This window comes from Eptesicus fuscus, chromosome 14 (genome assembly GCF_027574615.1).
Source record: "Eptesicus fuscus isolate TK198812 chromosome 14, DD_ASM_mEF_20220401, whole genome shotgun sequence".
Lineage (NCBI taxonomy): Eukaryota > Metazoa > Chordata > Mammalia > Chiroptera > Vespertilionidae > Eptesicus > Eptesicus fuscus.
Window position 1 is genome coordinate 7,455,169 of NC_072486.1, and position 22,668 is coordinate 7,477,836.

The 22,668-nt window shown below is 42.6% G+C and overlaps 1 protein-coding gene across 3 annotated transcripts in view; it reads right to left on the bottom strand.

Annotated features, from left to right (window-relative positions):
* AVL9 (AVL9 cell migration associated) overlaps positions 1-20,601 on the bottom strand; it is a 40,252-nt gene extending 19,651 nt beyond the window's left edge. For 2 of the 3 annotated variants that reach the window (XM_054725988.1, XM_054725989.1), the window contains exons 1-9: positions 20,302-20,601; positions 12,985-13,105; positions 10,691-10,776; positions 9,002-9,073; positions 6,427-6,516; positions 5,393-5,459; positions 3,761-3,801; positions 2,568-2,606; positions 216-285 (exon numbers count right to left, since the gene is read on the bottom strand). In XM_054725988.1, coding sequence (XP_054581963.1) covers positions 216-285; positions 2,568-2,606; positions 3,761-3,801; positions 5,393-5,459; positions 6,427-6,516; positions 9,002-9,073; positions 10,691-10,776; positions 12,985-13,105; positions 20,302-20,394 — 679 coding nt within the window. In that variant the 5' untranslated portion in view covers positions 20,395-20,601. Of the gene's footprint in view, positions 1-215; positions 286-2,567; positions 2,607-3,760; positions 3,802-5,392; positions 5,460-6,426; positions 6,517-9,001; positions 9,074-10,690; positions 10,777-12,984; positions 13,106-20,301 lie in introns of those variants that run through there. The other variant, XM_054725990.1, reaches the window with a different exon arrangement.
* Positions 20,602-22,668: the final 2,067 nt, after the last annotated feature.

Here is a 22,668-nt window from a genome sequence, read left to right on the forward strand (position 1 = left end):
TTATAAAAATGTTAAAAGCTACGCTTGCATACATTCCAATGAAAAATAATGAAAATGTCAGACAACACACACAAAAAAAAAACTACTGCCCAAACAAAAATGTCATATTAAACTAGGAATGTTAACCCTGATGAGCTTATCCTTGAACACCTTTACCACGGAAAGTTCCAGCACAAGCTAACCAACAGGAAGAGTAGACACTGTTACCCTCTTACCTGGAAAAAGGGATAACACAGTCATCAGGGCACCCACCAGCTTATTCACTGGAGAAATATAAAAGAGAACCTGAAATGGATTCAATGACAATCCAATTAGAAAATCAGAGTCCACATGATACTTTAAAAAAAAAAAGAGGGGGAAAGAGAGGAGAAAACTCTTCTTTACAGAAGAATAACAGCTAATTAATGACAGAATTAGAAAACCACCAGGTAAAAATTACCAGTGGACGTTAAAACTATTGTGAAGGGTTGCTGGGCAACAGGATATTCACATAGATTCAAACTTATCATCCCATAGATAATCTATTAATTGTAAAGGGAAAACCAAGTACCTTACTATGAAGAAATCTGGCAACTACCACCTTAATCAAACAATTAAACTTCACACCATCAATAATAGTACAGGAGGTGGGTGGGAAGAGATCAACCAAAGGCCTGGTATGCACATATGCATAACCATGGACACAGACAATAGTGTGGTGAAGGCCTGGGGAGGGAGCGAGGGTGGGCTAGAAGGGGTTAATGGGGGGAAAAAAGGGAACATATGTAATACTTTCAACAATCAAGATTTAAATAATAATAGTACAGCTATGGGCCCCTTGAAGTGGTACCCTGAAGACACATCACCACTTTGGTCCTCAGATTTTTAAAAAAACAACAACCAGCCCTGACCGGATTGGCTCAGTGGATAGAGCGTCAGCCTGCGGACTGAAGGGTCCCAGGTTCGATTCCAGTCCAGGGCATGTACCTTGGTTGTGGGCACATCCCCAGTAGGGGGTGTACAGGAGGCAGCTGATTGATGTTTCTCTCTCAGTGAGGTTTCTAACTCTCTATCCTCTCCTTTCCTCTCTGTAAGAAATCAATAAAATATATTTTTTTAAAAAACAGTTTACAGGACATTATTATGACATATGTGGAAATTTAAAAATGGACTTCGATATTAGGTATCATTGATGGTATTAATGTTAAATTTCTTGAATCTGAAAATGGTATTTTGGTTATGTATGTATATACCCTTAATTCTTAAGAGATACATCCTCAAGTATTCAGGGATAAAGTATCATGATATCTACAAATGACTTTAAAATTATTATGATTTGGGGGGAAATGAATATATATAAAGCAATAATGCAAAAGTGACAAAATATTAAAAACTGGTAGATACAGACGAAGAAGAGTGTAAGTGTTCACTATATTTATTATTCTATCAACTTTTCTGTAGGTTTGACATTTTTTAGAATAAAAATTGAGAAAAAAATTAATCTGAAACAAGATTCAGTTAGCTATTGCATTGAAACACTGGTAATAACTAAATTAACAAGCAAAGATTTGCTTAGGTGAGTTTTTTCTCTTAAACAATTAAATCATTAATCATTTAGTGATACTAAAGTGCTATTTCACAAAGCATAGCACCCACAATTGTGTTCTCCTTACACCCTGGTCTTCTTTAAGGAGCAGCTTGCAAGTAAGAAAGTAAATCTTGCATTAAAAAGGATGTCCTTATTTTATCAAATCGATATAAAGAATGTAGGGATGATTTGCCACATTAGATAAAGTTTATTTGATCGTAAATGCCATTGCATATAGCTAGGCTAAGTATTATTTTGCAAAACTTTTGTTTCAGATACATATATCCATGTGTGCTCCAGGTTGCCATGTAAAACATTTTTTTTAAGTTATGGGTTGCAATAAAAAAGTCTGAAACCTGTAACTCGACAACAACAAAAAATAAACAACCTGATTAAAAAAGAGCCAATGGACTTGAACGGACATTTCTCCAAGAAAGATACACAAATGGCTGACAAGCACATGAACAGGTGCTCCATCTCACTAACCATTTGGGAATGCAACTCAAAACCAGGAGGTACTGCCTCACCTACTAGGACGGTTACTATCAAAGCCCAGAAAATGACAAGTACTGATGACGGTGTGGAGAAACTGGAACCTTTGTGCTCTGTTGGTAAGAAGGTAAGAGGTGCAGCTGTTGTGGATAACAGTGTGGTGGGTCTTCAAACTGAAAACGGAACTACCATCTGATCCAGCGACACCCCCTCTGGATATAAACCCCAAAGAACTGAGAGCAGGACTGAATGCCGTCACACTGTCTCCTCAAAAAAGAGCGCATGAACTTAGGCTTTTATGGCAGTGAACAGGAATATGGGCTTCAACAGAAAAAAGAAAGAAAGAAACAAAATAAATGAATAAATAAATAAAGTAAAAAAAATGTGGGCTTTACCTCATCATACTTTGATAGGCAAAAAACATTAATTTATACTTTATCATTAGTTTGTTATACAGTATTTAAGAAATGTCAATAAATATTAAATATTCCATCCCATCAAATCTCACCTTTTTCTCAAGAAGAATTAATTTAAACAGAATTAAGACCTAAACAAAAAAAGAAACACTGTATTAAAATAAGAAATGCAAGCCTATTATTTACTTGCCTTTTCCTGTCTGCAAAGATACCATATATCATCTAATCAATAATATTAAAATAATTACAGTGCTTTAAAAATTACATTGAAAATCATGAATTTATACTAAGAAATTAAATATTATCTGTGTCCTATAAAAAGTGTGAAAACCATTAAATCTCTAACAAATTGTGTTTTTGGAAGGAGTTGTGCCATTTTTGCTTGAAATATTGCAAGGTCCTTAAAGGGTGGGAATTACTCATTTATTTCTGAAGTAGAGGCCCGATGCATGAAAATTCGTGCAAGAGTAGGCCTTCCTTCCCCCAGCTGCCAGCACCGGTTTCCCTCCGGCACCCGGGACCTGAGACCCAGGACCCGGGCTTCCCTCCTCCAGCTGCCGGCAGGCACCGGCTTTGTCAGGAAGGATGTCCGGAATGATGTCTGGAAGACATCCGGTCTAATGAGCATATTACCCTTTTATTATTATAGATTATTATAGATATGTCCAGAGCATTCACCTAACAGATACTCAGTAAATGCTTGTTAAGTGAATGACCAACGTGTGCAGGCCCTAGTCTACACATGCTTCAGTACTAAGATCAGAAGTAATACGTATAGAAATTCTACTGGAAAATGTTTCACTCTTAAGGCAACAAATAAAATATTCTGCAAGATTGAAACATGTGTCTTCCCACTCTAACTTCATGGTACCGGAAATATAAAGACAATGGAAAAAAGTACTCTATCCTATATCACAGACGGTATTTGTACATGTTGAGAAATTTCTCTCATACAAGCACTACCAGAACTTTCGGCTCGTGTCATCACGAGAGATGTCTTAGAACAGTGGTTCTCAACCTTTCTAATGCCGCGACCCTTTAATACAGTTCCTCATGGTGTGGTGACCTCCAACCATAAAATTATTTTCGTTGCTACTTCATAACTGTAATTTTGCTACTGTTAATGAATCATAATGTAAATATCTGTGTTTTCCGATGGTCTTAGGCTCTACAGCAGCGGTTCTCAACCTGTGGTTATGCCACAATCTGCATTTGACCGCGTAGCACGTGGCATCTGCCCAGTTAAATGAACACACTTTTAGGACAGCAGAAGTTAAATGCTTACCTTGTGTCGAAAATGAAGCACAAGATCCCGAGGAGACAGACCTACAGTTAACAGAAAAGCGAATCTGTAACTACACCCTGCTGTTTTGTCGAAAAAAATTTTTTCCTCCTCAAAGGAAAGTCAGGTAAAAAAGGAAAGCAGGAATATGCAAGTATTAAAATATTATACAGTATTTGATCACATATACATGTACTCAGAATTCATCAAATTACTAACAAACACAGCACTGCAATGATGAAAGGCAGAACTGTCTGCAGTGATGGAAGTATCCTAAATCGGGGTTGCCCTCGAAATGTGCCAAGTGGGACTGGCAAACTAACCTTTTAATTTTATTTAATTTGTATGAAGTCTAATATAAATGTAAATAGTCATGCCCTGGCCAGATGCCCAGGTATGATCCCCAGGCAGGGCACAGACAAGAACCAACCAATGAATACATAAATAATTGGAACAACAAATCAATGCTCTCTCTCTCTCTGTCTCTCTCAAAACCATTAAAAAAAAAGAAGTTAAATGTAAATAGTCACATCACTAGTGGCCACTGCTATGGACAGTGTAGCTCTAACACTTTCTCCCATTCTACAGACAAACATCTTACAAATGACACAAGCTTAGAGATTATAAAGCTGGTACTAAGGTGGCAATCAATCATTTAAACATGCTTTTTTGGTCACTACACTCCATAGGCTATTATTTCTGAGTCACAGTCTTCTCTGATTTTGTCAGAGGAAAAGAAAATAATTTAGAGAGAAATATGGTCTCAGAGGAATTTTGTAACCAGCTTTTGGAGCACACAGGATTACAAAAGTGAGCTACCTGTTTGGCGACTTCATGCTGAAATAGGAATTGCGTGGGCATTTTAAATCACTTTTGTTTTAATCATGAAAAGGATATTTACTGAGTGCCCACTGAGTACCATGGACACCAATGCAGATTCTGGGTTGTCAAACAGTGCAAATTAAACAAACCCCCAACTTGGAAAACCTTAAAATAGAAAAGCACTAAGCAGATCTCTCTCTTGCCCTCCCTCTCTGTTATACCATGGAATTGACCCGGTCAGTAGTAATGTAAGGAAAAGAAAAAAAAAACTTCTATTATTATTCTGAAAACCAGAAATGTCCTTAAACAATAATAATTGCGAATATTGGTACAAGTATGTTATACTAATGAGCAAAATAAACTGATGAATAAAACAGAAACAGAGGCATGGATCCATGGAACAGACTGACAGCTGTCAGAGGGGAGGGGGCGTGAGGGACTGGATGAAAGAAGGTGAAGGGATTAGCCAAAGAACAGATATGCATAGCCCCTGGACACAGACAACAGGGTGGTGATGGCCAGAGGAAGGGGGTTGGGGGCTGGGTGGAGTGGGCAAAGGTGGGGAAAATGGGGACATCTGAAATAGTGTCAACAATTTTTTAAAAGTAAAAAAAAAAAAAAAGTCTGTTATACCATTGCCAATATAAATGCTGGCTAAGAAGATATGTAAGGAAGCAGCAGCATCAAACGTTGAAGAGTTTAGATCCATATGGAAATGTAATTCTGATCATGAAGTTTCACATGCAACTAACTCGGTGCCCCAAACAAAGAGAAGTGAGGGCGTTTCTTCCCACTTGTCAAAAAGCTACTTACCAAGATACACTTGGGACCCCTCCAGTGACGTTCCTCCCAAGGAACTATTCATATGTTCATAGAGTTCCTACAAAATACAGATTCCGGTTAGACATTTTGGGCACTGAATTAGAACTATGATGATCAGGAAGAAACTGCTTCTTTCGTTGAGGCAGTTTGTTTTGCCAGGCCCTAAATTTATTTATTTTTATTTAAAATATATTTTTTTATTGATTTCAGAGAGGAAGGGAGAGGGAGAGAGATAGAAACATCAATGATGACAGAGAATCATTGATCAGCTGCCTCCGGCATGCCCCCTACTGAGGATCGAGCCTGCAACCCGGGAATGTGCCCTTGACCACAATCGAACCCGGACCCTTCAGTCCGAAGGCCGATGCTCTATCCACAGAGACAAACTGGCTAGGGCCAGGCCCTAAATTTAGAAACAATCAAGGTCTCTCTGAAGACTTGCCTTGCCAACACTCTTTCCATCCTTGCCTCTACATTTTAGACCTTGATTCATTCACATGGTGCTAAGGACTCCTGGATAAATTCCCCCTACTTCCTTGCTAAATACCTAACTGTCCCACTCTCACTAGAATCTATGAGAGACCCATGTTCTACCTATTCATGGCAGCCTGGAGAAAAACATGCTCTCCATTTCAGTAAAATAGTCATGTCGTTTTCCAGGGTTTTGCAATGGGGGTTAGGAGCCAGAAGCCTGATATATAAGCACACTGAGCAGATTATTAATAAGACAAGCAGATTTGGAGAAGCAATGCCATAGCAAAAGGGCTATTACCCTTTTATTAATAGAAACATTTATGTTAGTTGCAGTCATTTGCATTATTTCCTAATAAAAGGCAGTTTGGTTACATGTAATAAGAATGAACTGTACATTTTGGGCAGATCCCTATCCTTTCAATGTTATTTTCAAAGAAGAATGTCTTTCCTAAGGTAATAAGTGATCATCTTTCACAATATTACTGACAGGATTTACTCGATTCATCAATGTGTCTTCGGCCAAACACATCTGTAGAGGGGTACAAATTTACCTTTAGAATGGAAATTTGGGAAAAATCCTTCTCTTCAAAATATGCATGTGTAATGAGCTGAAGTTTTGCTTGAAGCAAGCCATAGAGAGGCTTAAAGGAAAAAAAAACAAAGAAAACTGCCGTTAGTATGATAAGAGTGAAAAAACAAACACCCCACAGCCTTTCCACTTGAAGAGAACAGGAAGAAGGAAGTTAGTAACCCTCAACGCCAGGGTCCTGTTATTCACTGAGCCCTGACCTCACTCCTGCTAGCTCCCTGGCTGCAGCTGAAGGTGCCGGACCCACTCAGCGGGCAGTGGCTGAGTGTGGGCACCAGCCTCCTGGGTCTCCCCCATCACTCAGCTGCGTGACCGGGCACTTCCCCCCTGCACACCTGCTTGCTGCTGCGAGCATGGGTACCTGAAAAGACAACATCTTCAGGAGTTGCTTTCAGAATCAAATAACCAGGGGCAAGCACTTAGTAGAGTACTGGGCACCCAGAAAGGACGGAGATGTTAGCTATTATTATCATAATTCACATCATCGCCTAATACTGCACACGGTTCTGCTGGCTTCTGGAGACATTTAACCGTCCTTGAAGCAGCCAGTTCTTATAGCTAGTTGAACATTCATAATTAAATTTCCGTTTTCTGTCCTCTGTGGAGGCTTACAACTAGTCTGTGTCCTCTCTCATCATATTTTTCTGTATACTTGAACAAAGTTATTCCTTAGTTTTTAATTTTCCTATTTAAGACCCTCTCTTACCATCTCCATCCTTTTATTCATAATGTTCTTTTCTAGATGTTTTCTGATTTCTATGTCCTTTTTAGGATGCAGAGACCAATGCTGCATATTTAAATTAATTAAGACAGGTAATCCTGGAATAGTTCCCCCACTACTCTCAGTATTCCTGTGACTGTATCATTATTACCATCTGAGTATAAAGTCAGCATATGTTAATCTATAGACTACAATGCACTGTGAACCACCGACCCCCTTAGTGTGAGCTAGCTCTCCCCACGCCCCAAGCCTGTTTAGAGACAGGACAGATTTTCAGCCCAGTTTTACCACTTAGTAGTTATATGTCTACGAGAGACATCTTTTTCTCTGAAACATATCTTTACTTGTAAAATGAAAACAGTAAATACTTATAGCTCACAGTTGATATGAGGATTAAAATGACAATTATATCTAAGAAGTGTGTGGTATAGAATTAATACCTGACACATAGGCACTAGATAAATGACATTTATTTTCATTATAGCTGTTCTTTGAAGAATGATCACTGAGTAAGCTTTTCAACACCTTGCATTTGCTTTAGTATCCAGTACTCCTATGCTTTCTTTTCTTTGCTCATCTGACCCAATATAAAAAAAGTATTTCACGGATGTATATTTTTCAGGCCACCCTCCTAGAAACTGTACACAGATCAGATTAGCAATCTACCAATTTCCTGATATTTACAATCATTCCTTTTCTTAACTATTCTTGCCCTATACTTAAAATTACTGTCTTGGGAGAAATATTCTGATCCTCAAAATCTTAATGTTAAGGCCAGTAAGTATTAAATTATTATTATTTATTTTCTTTGTTTTTAAACTTAGTAATAAAAACCAAATAAATTATCTCTTGCAAAACTCAACTTATATTAAACAAACTACATTTAAATTGTCTGTGGGTATAAGAAATTGGATAATTGCAGAAGAAATAATTAAACAAAATCTATACACATTTAATGACTAGGCTAATTAAAATATTCTCATCTTTGGTTTAGGTTAATGGCAGAAACATCTGTATTCAGTAATCATATAGATCTAAGGTAATTAACATGATAGAGATCTGAATTTTCCCCACAAAGGAGGTTTGGGTATTATATATTACATGTAGGCTTAGGTATCTGGTGTTATTGGTAAAGGTGTTATTATCCTATTAGTAATAAAAGTGGAACATCACACGTGATTTAATGAAGAGAGATATAAAAAAATGTTATATATTCCTTTAAAAATATATAGTTAAAAAAAATTAAAACAAAGGACCAGTAAAAAACATATACATATATAGTTAAAATGATGATACACTTGCAACTGATCAACTTGTACACAGAAGAAGCAATTTAAAGCACTGTTATAGTGCATTTCATTATGCACTTCCCTTCCTCCAACATTTCAGTTTTTAAAGAGCAAGTTAAGGCTACAATTTCATCATAAAAGGGTCATGCACTCTTCTAGTATCATCAATAAAATCTGAATATGATTATAGTACTTTGAATTTTAGTAAAATGTTATGTATTCAAAGTCTTGGGAACAAAACAAAAATGTATAAATGAAATGTACATTTCGATCAAGAGTCCCCTCCTTCCCTACAACCTATCTGTTAGCTCTTCTTCTCTGACCTCGCTTTGGGCGGAGGGCAAATGAACATGAAACTGCTGAAGGGCAAAGAGAACGAGGAGCTGCGAGAGCCTAAATACTGAGTCACTGGAGAACGTGAATATATGTTCTGGATCTGTCCTTGGACTAATAATGCTGATGCCCGAGTGGGAATCTGTCATGAGAGTTTAACAAGCACGTTCACAGGGAGCGATCCGGTCTCTTACCAGCTTGCTGAGAACACAGACGCTTTTCTGCACGGTCTCTCTGGTGACATCTGCGTGCCGGACTTTCAATGCCTGTTACAAATAGTCATTATTAGAAATACTTAAAAATAACTCTTCTTCAACATAAAAATAGCAAGGAGATAGAAAACATTTCTTGCATTTGCTTAATTACATGCAAAGAGTATTTATTGAGAATCTCAGAAAATATTCCTTGGATGAGTAAGTGTCCGTCGGCCAGGGCGCTATGTGCTGGAATATGAGAGGCGAAGGGAACAAACAGGAATAATCAGGAATTTGCAGTCTGACGGAGAATACTTTATGTGCAAGTTGCCACACTCAATGCCAATCACCCATCCTTGTTCTGGTGGTCAATGGGCTGCCCTTTCGGAGCCACTGTTTCTGGGGAGAAGGAGATAGTTTAAGAGACGACAAAGCAGCTTGGTGACGGTGGCTGTCCTAGGCTGGCACTGCAGCCCGCTCTGAGCTGTGTCGCACGCCTCCAGGATTCCGAGGGTCACCGTGGGGGCTTTCTCCTGCTCTCCGCTAGCAGAAAACAACCCGGTTAGGTCAGCCGCAGGTGAGGCTGTGAGGGCAGTAAGGATGACTCTCCCCTCCCTAGGGCACTGCCTGACAGCTCCTGGCATCTGTCCTGAGGACCAAGGAGCTTCCCTGCCTTCAGCTGGCTGCGGACCAGTGGCTGCATGAAGCCTTTTCTCCATCTGTTTCTCCCTCTCTACCTTGTTTGGATTCATTCATCAGGTCCCCCCTCATTCAAAGGGAATTCAAGTCCTTCTCTTAGGCTCTGGGCCCCTCTGATATCTGGCTTATCTGTCTGGTTTTCTGAAGAGGCTAGAAAAGGGCAGCCCCAATATACTCTGGAGTGGGTCAGACCCGGGGGGAGGGAGACAGGCAGCATGAAATGCCACCTAAAGGTTATGCAGAGCATGAGACCTGTTGATAAAACTGTAGGGGATAAGAGGGAGTAAAGAAACAGACTTCCCAGAAAGGACAGTAGCTCAATTCATCTCATAGGAAAGAGTGTAAGGGTAACAGTATGTGAAGAAATCAAACGCACAAAGCTACCACACAGAATAGCCCTCCCGCAAAAACCCCAGTGCTGCTCAGAAGCAAACCACAAAGGGGGAAGCTGCCCACCTTGGTGTATGTGAATTTATTAATTAGGGCTATTAAGCTGGCAAGTAGTTTAGGAATTATCAAAATCGTAGTCATAGATAATTAAGATAACTGGCAAGTAGTTTGGAGCTACTGTGAGTACTTTCTACTACTTCTAAAATGCTGCTTCAAAAAACAGAAAACAAAAGACACCCATTACCACTCCATTTTTCTAAGTTATACACCAAACACTAGAAATAGAAAAAGTTCAAGGACACCATGAAATTTAAACACAGTATTTTGCAGACAAATGACTAAGTTTGGTATCACTCTCTGAAAACAACGTGCAAAATATGACATGATACAATTATAATTATAATCACCCATATCAACTCACAAAGGCATTTATGTGAATAAATTGTTACTATTGGGCAAACAGCTACAAACCGTTTATAAAAATGTAAAACAATATCACAGGTCCCACATATGCATGTCCCCAAATTTTACATTTTGGGTGGGCAATATTTAAGAAAGAATTTTCCAGGTTTTTTTTGTTGTTCACTGTAACGGTCGTACCTTGGCTTCAATCTGCCGATAGCAAGAGATGCCATAGACGGTGGCTCCATTTCCATTTCTGGGTGGCAAGTGAAAAAACACAGTATCTAAGAGATACACAGAAAAAGGTAGACACTAAAGTGATTACCCTTATGAGTGAATGATGACACCGCAGTTATTATAATGCAGTCATTACAAACAAGACTGAACCAGGAACCCGTGCGCACTTCCTTCCAGCATCACCACCCCTGGCTGGGAGAACTCCTCTCACGGCCTTCCAGCACCCCCCCATCACCAAAGCACAGAAGGCTGCGTCAGAGCAGGTCTCCCCGGGACTACGGTCACTTAGCTCGGAAAATACTTGATCTATACAGGCTTCTTCCAGATCAAAACAAAACAGAGAATGGAAAAACTAAAAGCAATGCGTGATTCTTGATTCTTCCAGATCAAAACAAAACAGAGAATGGAAAAACTAAAAGCAATGCGTGATTCTTGACCAGAAACTCCTGCACGACTGTGGAAACCTGAACACAGCCTGGGTATTAAGCGGCGTTATGGACTTACTGACAAACCTCTTGGCTGTGACACTGGTATGGATTATCCTGGGAATGACCCTATTCTTGGAGATGCATGCTGAAGGAACAAGAGCTAAGGTGTCATGGTATTTACAACTGACTTTCAAATGGTACAGGCAAAACTGGGCACCAGCACAAATACAAAGAACACTGTGGAATATTCGCTACACTAGTCTTTCCACTTTTCTGCATGTTTAAAAGTGTTCATAATAGAAAAAATTGGGATAAAAACATCTGTAAGGCCCTAACCGGTTTGGCTCAGTGGATAGAGTGTCGGCCTGCGGACTGAAGGGTCCCAGGTTCGATTCCGGTCAAGGGCATGTACCTTGGTTGCGGGCACATCCCCAGTAGGGGGTGTACAGAAGGCAGCTGATCCATGTTTCTTTCTCATCAATGTTTCTAACTCTCTATCGCTCTCCCTTCCTCTCTGTAAAAAATCAATAAAATATATTTTTAAAAAAATCTGTAAGGTTAAAATGCGATATTTGAAGTTTATTTACCTGCATAGTAACATTTGCTCCATTTCATCAAAAATTAAGCAGTTAGCCCTAACCGGTTTGGCTCAGTGGATAGAGCGTCGGCCTGTGGACTGAAGGGTCCCAGGTTCGATTCCGGTCAAGGGCATGTACCTTGGTTGCAGGCACATCCCCAGTAGGGGGTGTGCAGGAGGCAGCTGATCAATGTTTCTCTCTCATCAATATTTCTAATTCTCTATCCCTCTCCCTTCCTCTCTGTAAAAAAATCAATAAAATATATTTTTTAAAAAATTAAGCAGTTAATCCAACCTAGTGTTTTGGCAGAGCCTCTACCACGTGATAAAATGCAGTTCTCGTTAAGCCTGTCAGAGCCGCATTAGGGGCGGTAGGAGGCAGCGCTGGCCTCACAGCGGTGCCCTCCGGGGTGGTGGGTGGTCCGCACCACGCTGGCAAGCTTTCAGGTAGAGCGCTGTGATGACAGTGGCCGCGGGGATGGAGACGCAGTGCCAGCTGTTTCCAGGTGGGCACCGGGGCACTAACCTTGTCAGTTTGCAGGCAGAGCCCCGGTCGGTCAGTCTGCTGGTGCAGGTGAGGCCTTTAGTTTGCCTGAGAGGAGTCTGAAGTACAAATGCAGGAAGTGCTACCAGTCCTAATCTGGCTAATCGCTTCCTTTGGCCAGGTTCCTGGCAAGAGGAGCCAAGGTTCACCAACCGTTACAATGCAAGCCTGGCCCTCAGCTGGAGATCCGTAGATCCTTTAGAGCATGAGGAGTCAGCTCCAACCAGCTCTGAAACATTTTATAAATCAGCACAATCAACCGTCCTTTCTTTTTTTTTCCTTTTTACCAAATGACTGAACAGCAGGCTGCGTGAGGCAACTGTCCTTTCATTCATTCATTTGTTTATTTGTTTGTTAATCCTAGCCCGAGGATATTTTTCATTGCTTTTTAGAGAGAGTGGAAGGGAGGGGAGAGACAGAGAGAGAGAAACATCACTGTGAGAGAGACACATAGACACATTGATTGGTTGCCTCCCAAATGTGTCCTGACAGGGGTGACCGGGGCAGACCAGGGATCAAGCCTGCAACGGAGGTACGTGCCCTGGACCGGAATGGAACCCGAGACCCTTCACTCCAAGGGTCGACACTCTATCCACTGAGCCCAACCGGCTAGGGCCAAAGGCATTTCATTTACAAAGTTCTTAGCATCTAAGATGTCTTGTCAAATTAAAAATGACACCAACCGCCCCACCGCCGGTTGACATACCTTCCTGGTAGTTGTGTGCGCCGTCGGGTAAGGCCAGGAAGGGCAGGTACTTCCATTCCTCAGGGATGGTGGGGCTGTCGTGTCCATCCCCTGGAATCAGGGGCGGGTAAGAGAATTCAACCTGAAACGGAAAGGAATGTTCTTAGCCAAAGGCTGTTGATCAAAGGGAGAATTTTATCTTGAAAGGCAGGAACGCTTTTAGCCGCTGCAGAACAGTAGTAAGGGTAAGCCACGCTTGTTGACGTCATTTGACATTATCAGCAGACCTACGGGATAGATGGGGGGAGGGAAGGAGTAAAAGAAGAAGGACTGGTACGCCTCTCCCTCTTGCTGATTTAAGAGGCTGCGACATTTTCCTGTGCATAGGAGGTGGTGGTGGCAGTGAGTGGGCTGAGATTTACATTTGGGAGCGTCAGCCGATAGACGGTAATTGGCGCCACGGAGCCCTGAGGGAACCCAACATCCCACTGAACAGAGTGGAGGGGGACGCCCAACAAAGGAGCCTGAGAAGTGAGCCAAGATCTAGGTTTGCTCCCCATCAATCGGCTCCCTTGTTCCCAATACTTACATCTTCCAGTTTATGGTTTTGATGGGGGATGGGTGGGGCGTGAGGAGGCATTAAGCAACATTTTGGATTTATTATTATTTTTCAAGATGGAGAATTGATCAATGAAAGTTCAATGAAGTCTCTCCAACACTGTGTCTTATAGAAAGAACAAAGGTTTTTTAAAAAATATTTTTTTATTGATTTCAGGGAGAGGGAGAGAGAGAGAGAAACATCAGTGATGAAAGAGAATCATTGATTGGCTGCCTCCTGCACACCCCCCACTGGGGACCAAGCCAGCAACCCAGGCATGTGCTCTTGACGGGAATCGAACCTGGGACCCTTCAGTCCACAGGTTGACGCTCTATCCCCTGAGCCAAACCAGCTAGGGCAAGAACAAAGTTTTTAATATGTGCCCCCAGGTGCTGGCATCCCCAGGCTTATTAGCATTTTCTCTGAGCTTCTAATTCTTTTTATGGACTTACTGTGTATAAATGAGACTTTTGGAGAAGAGGGCAGAATAAAATACTAGTTAGCTATTTTAAAATGTTATAATTCAGCCTGGCCAGTGTGGCTCAGTTGGGGTCACTGGTTCAATTCCCGGTCAGGGCACATGCCCAGGTTGCAGGCCCGATCCCCAGTAGGATAAAAGGGAGTAAAGGCAAACAGGAGGAAGGCAAACAATGTTTCTCTTGATGTTTCTATCTCTCCCCCTTCCTCTCTCTCTCTCTCTCAAATAAAAAAAAATAAATAAATAAATAGAAATATATTTAAAAACAAAATGATTATAATGTGATAATTCAGTGTTACATAAAAAGGCAAGTCATAAAGACTTCATTATAGTATAATATATTTTTGGAAAAAGTTATGTATATCCATAAAAAATAACGGGCATGTGCCCCCTCCTGGGCGCATGCCCACTCTTTACCCCTGCCCTCTTTCCCCCAGGTGTGTATCTCCTAAACTCTAAGGGACCCCACGAGATTGCAAACAGGGGAGCAATGGGCAACGGCAGCTTGTCCCAGGTTAACCCCCTGAGCCTGACCCAGGCCCCCTTTCCTCTGCCTCTCCAGTGAGTGACAGCAGCCCCCGCCTTGGCTCGCTTCTCTCCCATTCCGTTTCTAGAGGGCCGGAGCAGCCCGGCCTAGCCTCTCTCCTGTCGCTCCTTCTGTCCTCAGCCCCTCCTTGCTCCACTGTCCCCCGCTCTAACAAAGGACTCTCAGAATCAAGACAAAACAAAACGGGAAGGAGATCATCAAGTTGTTAAGAGCGGATTTCTCCAGGACTTCAAGTGCTCGTTTTCTTGTTTTCTTCTCTATATTTTCTCGCTTTTCTACTACAGTGAATACATATTACTTATGATAAGAAATGTTACTTTTTCAAAACAGCTGGAATATGACTTAAAAACTGTCTAAAAATACCAATTTTAGTAACAGCGCAGGAGCTGTATGGTGTGTTGGGGTCAGTAGATGTTTAGGTTCTTTGGTAGAACGGGAGGAAGGAATCGAAGACCCTCCCCACTCTCTTGCCTGTCCATCCCCTTCTCCCTCTGGTGGTGCCATCCCTAGTAGACCAGGGCCTTCTGCAGGCCTCCCTTATCTGGCAAAGGCCAGCGCAGCAAAGGATCTCAATCACTAATATGAAAGAGAGTTGCCCATGATGCATAAGCATTTACTAGAGAAGACGACTTAAGCCAAAGAAAGAAATGTAGGCACTTTCTAGCTACTGGGGAGGAATACAAGAGGACAAAAGCACCCTCCTGATATTTCTAAATTTCCCTTATTCAGTTTGGCACGCACCCTGCTTAGCTGCGATACCGAGGCCTAAATGACAGCTATTCCACTCTCTACATCAGGGGTCCTCAAACTTTTTAAACAGGGGGCCAGTTCACTGTCCCTCAGACCGTTGGAGGGCCGGACTATAGTTTAAAAAAAACACTATGAACAAATTCCTATGCACACTGCACACATCTTATTTTGAAGTAAAAAAACAAAACGGCAAAAACACCCGCATGTGGCCCGCGGGCCGCAGTTTGAGGACGCCTGCTCTACATGTTAATATCGCAGCCCTCCAAAGCCAGGATGTTCATCATCGCAGCACATGAAGAGCATGGTGAACATCAGGAAAAAACCTTCACTAAAATATTAAAGTTCAAGAAATGCAAGTGCTGGGGAGGAGGGGGGCGATGCAGCATTGTTTCACAAGTTTCTCTGAGTAGCTAAAACATCTCTGGGCTTATTCTTCCCTAACCTCTGACTCTCCAAAGTTTGTTCTTTCTGTTCCAAAGGCCTACTTATTCCAACAAGAACCACAAAGGACAGCTCCTTCGTGTTTCATCATCGTCACCACAGGATTTCATCCACAGCCGGTGCCCAAACTCCATGCGTCAGCCAGCCATCTGTCACCAAAACCTGAATGGGTCAGAGCGTGCCAATATCACCCTAACACAACCTCCCCCCAAATCTCCACAACCCACCCCCGAGTTTGCAACACAACATCCTGTTACCCAAGGAGATGTTCCCCGGATGGGACCACTCAGACCACCAGGAAAATATATTGTTCTCTCCCTCATTCTACTTGCTTTACTCACCGTAGGAAATGGTGTAAACAGGAGTTCCAGTACTTTCATAATTCTGCTTTTTAAAGAAGTACCATCTGGTAAGACCAGCTTATTCAAGAATTAAAATGTCTAGCCACGTATACAAAACCACGAACAGAACAAAATCAGAACAGTGGTCAAAAAATCAAGTAATACTTCCAACTTTTTAGACATCACTTTGGAAAATAACTATTCCCTATTAATTTGAGTGTTTTAAAAAAAGTTCCAATCTATGAAAGAACCAAAAGGTTTAATCGATATACATTTGGTTATATTATTTTGCCAAAAAATACACTAATCTGACACATACAGTTCATATTATTTAGTGCCACAAAGCAAATCAGGAACAAGTAAAACTCTGGAACACACAATCTGTAACAAGCAAACTACTATGGAGAAGGAGCCCATAAAGTATATCGTGTCAAAGACTAATTTCAGATGAGTTTTTAAGGAAGAAGGCTCCTTTGCTAAATACTCAGTTTTTAAAAAATTTCAGGAAAAGAACGGGAATAGATAAATATCTCAAAACTATTTTAGATATCTTGGTAGTACTTTCACTCACTTACAAAAGTGTTCTAAATGTTAAGTATAGCCATCAACTAGAATTATCACCACTAGAAATTAATATTATCTTCGAAAGAATTCACTCCTGCAAATTATCCCAATAAACGTGAAAAACAATGGCCAAGTGATAAAATTATTAGATGTTCACTTTAATTTAAATGGAGGAATTTTTCATTAAAATATATTTCATTAAAATATATCTGAAGGCCTCCAAGGTGAAAAACAATTGGAGACAAGATGCTGGAACATCTGTCTACATGCCTCGTTTGGGGGCCCTCAGCACGGCTGTACTGGAAGAGAGCTTTACCCTGTGGTCCAGGTGAGTGGACCTCACTCCTGTATCATGGCCGTCGCTCTAGAGCAGCTTTTTAACAGGAGAGCCTACAGAGATTTAATGCATCCCCCTACGCAAAGGCATCAGGCCTAATTAGCCCAGCAGACTGCTGCAAGCCATTTCTTCACACAAAGGTTTTACTTTGGTTCCCTTGGATCTAAAAATGGCAAATGACACCCAAGTATGGGAATTTTCGCTATGAATAATCGCAGTGCACGGAAAGAACTGGTGATCAGCATGACCGGCAGCATCTGGCACATGGGAAGGCCAGCCTGACGGAGCGCCCTCCCGCCGTCTGAAGTCAGAGTCACAGGTCAGTGACCATGCACCCTGGGCCCCGCACCTGGGAGGACCGTCTTCAGATGGAGAAGAAGGTAGTTGGTGAGTACATCCCGAGGGAAATCTTACACAACCGGACGCTCTGAAACACCGGACATACTGATTGTTGTCTCTGCACGGTCTGATTTTAGCAAGAAGCCTGTTTGGTTTAGCCAGAAACCCCCCTTCACCAACCCCCAATCTGCTCCTGGCCTATCAATTCCCGCTGTTCCCTGTTGTATTCAGAATCGAGCCTAGTTCTATAGTGAGATCCCTTTTTCCCTCTTGCAACAGCTTTTCTGAATAAAATCTGGTTCTACCGCTTTTGACTATGGTCCAGGCTCTGGTTTTCCTGATAGCACCAAATGAGCTGGAAGTGTGCTTGAGTCACTTAACCTTTTGCACTCGGATGTCAAGTGTGACGGTTATTGAAAGTATCAATAATTTGAAATATAAAAAAATCCAATAAATAAGTTTGTATGAAAAGAAACTCCAGTTTTTTATTCTACTGCCGCGCTTTGTAAAATCTGGGGTATTTAAAAAATTAAATCCCGAGTAGAATAAAGGAATCGAGAAAAAAGCAAGCGAGGGCAAAGGGTTAACCTTTCTGGGTTTCAGCTGACTCACCTGTAAATTTAAGAGGGATGGAGTAGATCAGGCGTCCTCAAACTACGGCCCGCGGGCCACATGCGGGTGTTTTTGCCGTTTTGTTTTTTTTACTTCAAAATAAGATATGTGCAGTGTGCATAGGAATTTGTTCACAGTTTTTTTTAAACTATAGTCCGGCCCTCCAACGGTCTGAGGGACAGTGAACTGGCCCCCTGTTTAAAAAGTCTGAGGACCCCTGGAGTAGATGACCTCTGAGGATCCCAGCCAGGTCCAAACTCCTCAGGAAGAAATAAGGTACAGAAAAAAATCAGCAGTTTGGACTTGCTGGAGGTCTGGGGGCTATGAGGCCAGGACACCCTGACCGCCAGCACAGTGTTCCTTTTACAGAACCGGTCACATTCTAAACCTCAGCGCTGAAACCCCAAACCAGACACATCCCCAGAAATGCCAGGGCGCTACTTCAGCCCCAAGTGCCTCCTGCACCTCACGATCTGTTGTCCAGTTGTCTTCAATCTCCAAGCAGCAGCACTGCATTTGGTTTTCTAAAGTAAAGCAAGCCCAGCCCGTGTGGCTCAGTGGTTGAGCGGCAGCCTATGAACCAGGATGATCCCAGGTCAGGGCACATGCCGGGTCTGTGGGCTCGACCCCCGTGAGGGTTGCACAGGAGGTAGCCGATCAATGATTTCTCTCTCTCTCTCCCTTCCTCTCAGAAAGCAATAAAAGTATATATTAAAAATAAAATAAAGTCATTTTTCCTCTCTGGAAATAAAAATGATGTTACTTTTGCCCGTAAAACAGATATACCACATAATAATTAATCTCGACTTTAGATGACAGCAAAAATGAAAAGATCTTATTGTATCTCCTACCAATAGTTCCTTCTTTTTTTTTTTATCTTTAAAACAGTTTGGTTCTGAAGTGGGGCTGCCACTGCTTACTTTACCCCGAAAGTCTCCTAAATGCCACAGGGCCCCGCAGAATGCACACAGGAGGTGCCAGAGCGATGGTAAGTCCGACGCCTGGGCTGTCGTGCAGTGTGACCTCGGCGAGATCATTTTACTGCCTCCAAGCTTCAGTTACTGCGCCCATATCCAAAGGAAGTTATAAAGTGACAAGATTAAAGCTGCCAAGTTTAAAGACCTGATGATGATGAACACTTTGCATGCCATGATGCAAACTCAAATATCTATTCTCTCACCTGTAAATACAGGGTCACATTTTAAAACCTTATAATGTCCGGCCGCTTGGGATGTTTCAGATATAGCACTGAATAACGCCTCTCAATGCCATTTCCACCCGAGGGACAAGGAATGGCAAGCAGTCTTTAAAACACACAGCCATCTTCTCACTTCCTCCATCATTTTTTTTCTGTTTTCATCCTTCTAACAAACTTAAATTCTGCCCATAGACGTCTTCTAAAATGTTACATTCCTGTGACATACAAGAAAGAAAATGCCCCATTGCCTAGTGGCAGCAATGAGCATTTTCGATATTTTAAACACTTCCATTTCCTGTTCGCCAGGACATTGTGACCTCACGGCCTTCCAGGGTCTGTGCTCCTTCTCGAACCCTGCCTCTATTTTGTTCCCTTGCCTTCACTGCATCGGCTGCAAAGGTGCCATTGTTCCCTTTGCCATTCCGTGCAGAAGCTTAAAAATGGCTTTGTATTTGCACATTTCTTCGCTCGGTGCGTGCACTTCTTTCATGGCACTGGAGCCGGGGAGGTCAACCGCTCACCTACAGGCAGGAGCGGGACGGGATCCAATGGCCAGACCAAGGCCCAATGGGAAGGCGGGGCGGGGCCCGTACACCTCCCCGGGCCGCCGAGCCCCGGGCTTCCAAGGTAAACAAAGGAAGTGGATTTGGTCACCGCGCGGCAGGTGCCTCCACCGGCCCGAGGCATCCGTGTGGCAGCCCCGCGAGCTCAGTCCCTTGCAAACGCAGCCCAAGAGCCGACTTCTCCCGAGGGCGCCCGGCATGGGTGGGCGCCCAGAAAGTCAACGGAGACAGAGATGGACGGGGGAGGGGGTGGGGGAGCGTGGGGCGGATCTCCCCTTCCTTCCTCCCGCTCCACCCAAGAACCCAAACACCTACCGACCCCAACACACCAACACACAGCTCCCCCGCTGCCGAGTGCAACGGTCCCGGGGCAGGAGGAAGAAGGGAGCGTGGGGCCGGCTGCAGGTGGGCGAGCGGAGGAGCTGCAGAGAGGAGGCGGGCTCGGAGGCGAAGCAGGACCGAGGGCGCGGTAGGGGGGACGGGGCGGAGGGGATGGGCGCTGCCGGGCGACAGGACGCCCGGGCGGCCGGGGGGGGGGGCGGGGCGGGGGCGATCGGGCCCCTTCCTCACCTGGCAGCCCTTCTTGTGGTGAAAGCCGACCACCACGATGTGCAGAACGGGCCCCCGCGGGGCGCCATCGCAGCCCCGCCCGGCCTTCTCCATGGGCGGCAGCCGCCGCGGGCTCGCACCACCGCGACTTCAACCGCCACGGGCGGCGGCCGGGTGAGCGGCGGTGCCCAGGCGGCCGGCGATCGGTGGAGTTCAGGTGTCACCAGGGCGCCGCATGAGGCCGCGCCGGGGGCCTGGAGAGGCTGAGGCTCCCGCGGCTCCGCCCCGCCCCCCGGCCGCCGCCGCCGCCGCGCTCGTCAGCCTCCGCTGCTTCCGGGCGCTCAGCCGACGCAGCCCCCGCGGCGGGGGCGGGGCCTAAGGAGCGGGGCGGGGCCGGGGGCGGGGCCTGCAGTGACTTCCCTGCACACCTGTCCCCTGTTCTCCTAGCCACCTGCTTCCTCCTCCTATTCCTTCTCTTCTTCCTCCTTCACATCTCCGCCCCGCCCCACATCTTGCCTCAACTTTACGTCCTTTTTAACGTGTTTTCTGTGCATTCCTTCACTTCCTTTCCTTGGATTCTCTGGCCTAGGGTCTCTCTACCCTTTATCCTTAAATATTGGATGACATATCGGTGCTGTTCTGTCTGTGTATTCAATATTTAAATGCTTGCCCAGTATTTCTCTTTTGCTTCGTTCTATGTTTTTGTTTTTCTTCCTATTTAAATACTGTCTATAGAAATTTGGAAGCGACTCAACACCTGAAGCAGAATATCCTTGACAAAAAGGAAGTTTACAGGGAGACCTGTAAAATGATTATTCTAATCCTGCTACTAAAACAACAACATTAAAAAGAAAGAAAACAACAACATTATTTTCAGTCTATCTTGTTTCTGGGTTTAGTGCTCTGGTCAGCACAAAATATATGGGAGCTGTTGTCACTAGAGTTTTTAATTTCCTTGCTGTTATACTACTTCAATTTTTTAACAAGCATTGAATCTCATCCTATGCCGATGTAAAGTGCATAATGGAAACACTAACCGATTTAACAAGTCTTATCCAGGGCAGTTTGGGAGTAAACTAAAGATAGGTGCCTGCTTCAAATAGAATTTGAGATCATTACAATAATTGGCTGTAAAGTTTATCATTATAGTTGCACCTCCCTTAGTTTAAACAACCTAAGTAGTTGATATTTTTCACTGTTGGCCTTGACATTTAAGGACCTGCATTCTAATCTAAGTATAGCTGAGGAAAAGAGTAAGCTTCCTGTGACCAAGTTTAGTTTATATGATTCAGTAGAACTGTTTTGATGCTAATAAAAATACTGTAGAAAAATTTTAAGATGTTGCTATCATTTCCATATTACAAAATTCTTGGCGTTGGCTCAGAACTGTGTGAAACTATATTATTCCCTATATGTAGAATATGTTACCATTTTCTTCCATCTGACTTGATATTTTTCACAATTGGAATAGCTAAAATTAAAATGTAATTGAACATTTAAAAAAAAGTAAGGGTAGGGCATTCTAGAACTCTGTATCTATAGTGAACCCCAATTATTTAATTCATTGTGCTGGAGGCCCAATAACAGCTTTAAAAAACTCTGTATCACTTTGCATCCTGGGGTTCCCAACTAAGATTAAATAATTTGTTCATAACTATTGTATTGCATAAATGTTTAAAAAGTATATAATTTAAAATATGCTGCAAGCAAAGAAGCTACATTGTGGGAGATATCAGGAGTGAAAATAAGCAAGGGAATTTCCAGAAATTTTCCATCTCTAAACATACAGACTGGCCCATTTAACAGTGTAGAAGAACAACTTTTATATTAATTTCTTGAGTTGCATTAATATCACAAATTCATTCATAAGATGTCTATAAGGACAAATATGTATTGAGAAAAAAACAAACAAACAGAAATTTATCCTCTATTAGAAGAAGTGTTGGAAGGAGATTATCAAGATTGGAAATAACAATTTGACATAATGGAATACTTTCTGAACATTATTATGACAGGAAACTTGCTTGTATTTTTATGATATTTTTCTCCAGGGAAAAAGTAAGAAATGCTTTTCTGAACACATAATACACTGAAGAGCCTCTTCTAGTTACCTATATTTATGTTGGATATAAATTCTATTTTGAGACTGCTCTATGAGAGCTAAAGGGAGAAAAACCCTGGAGACATCCAGCTAGGACATGTTTTCAAGTTCATTCAAAGTGAACTCTCCATCTGGAATGGGCTTGTTGTTTCTTTTGTATCTTGCCTCAGGAAACAACACGATAAAATAAAACCACTCCCTTCCTGCAATCTCCATGAACTCTACGGGCGTAAATGAACTCTATCTCCTTTCTCAGATTACAGGAGTCCCCCTTTTCCCTCTTAAGT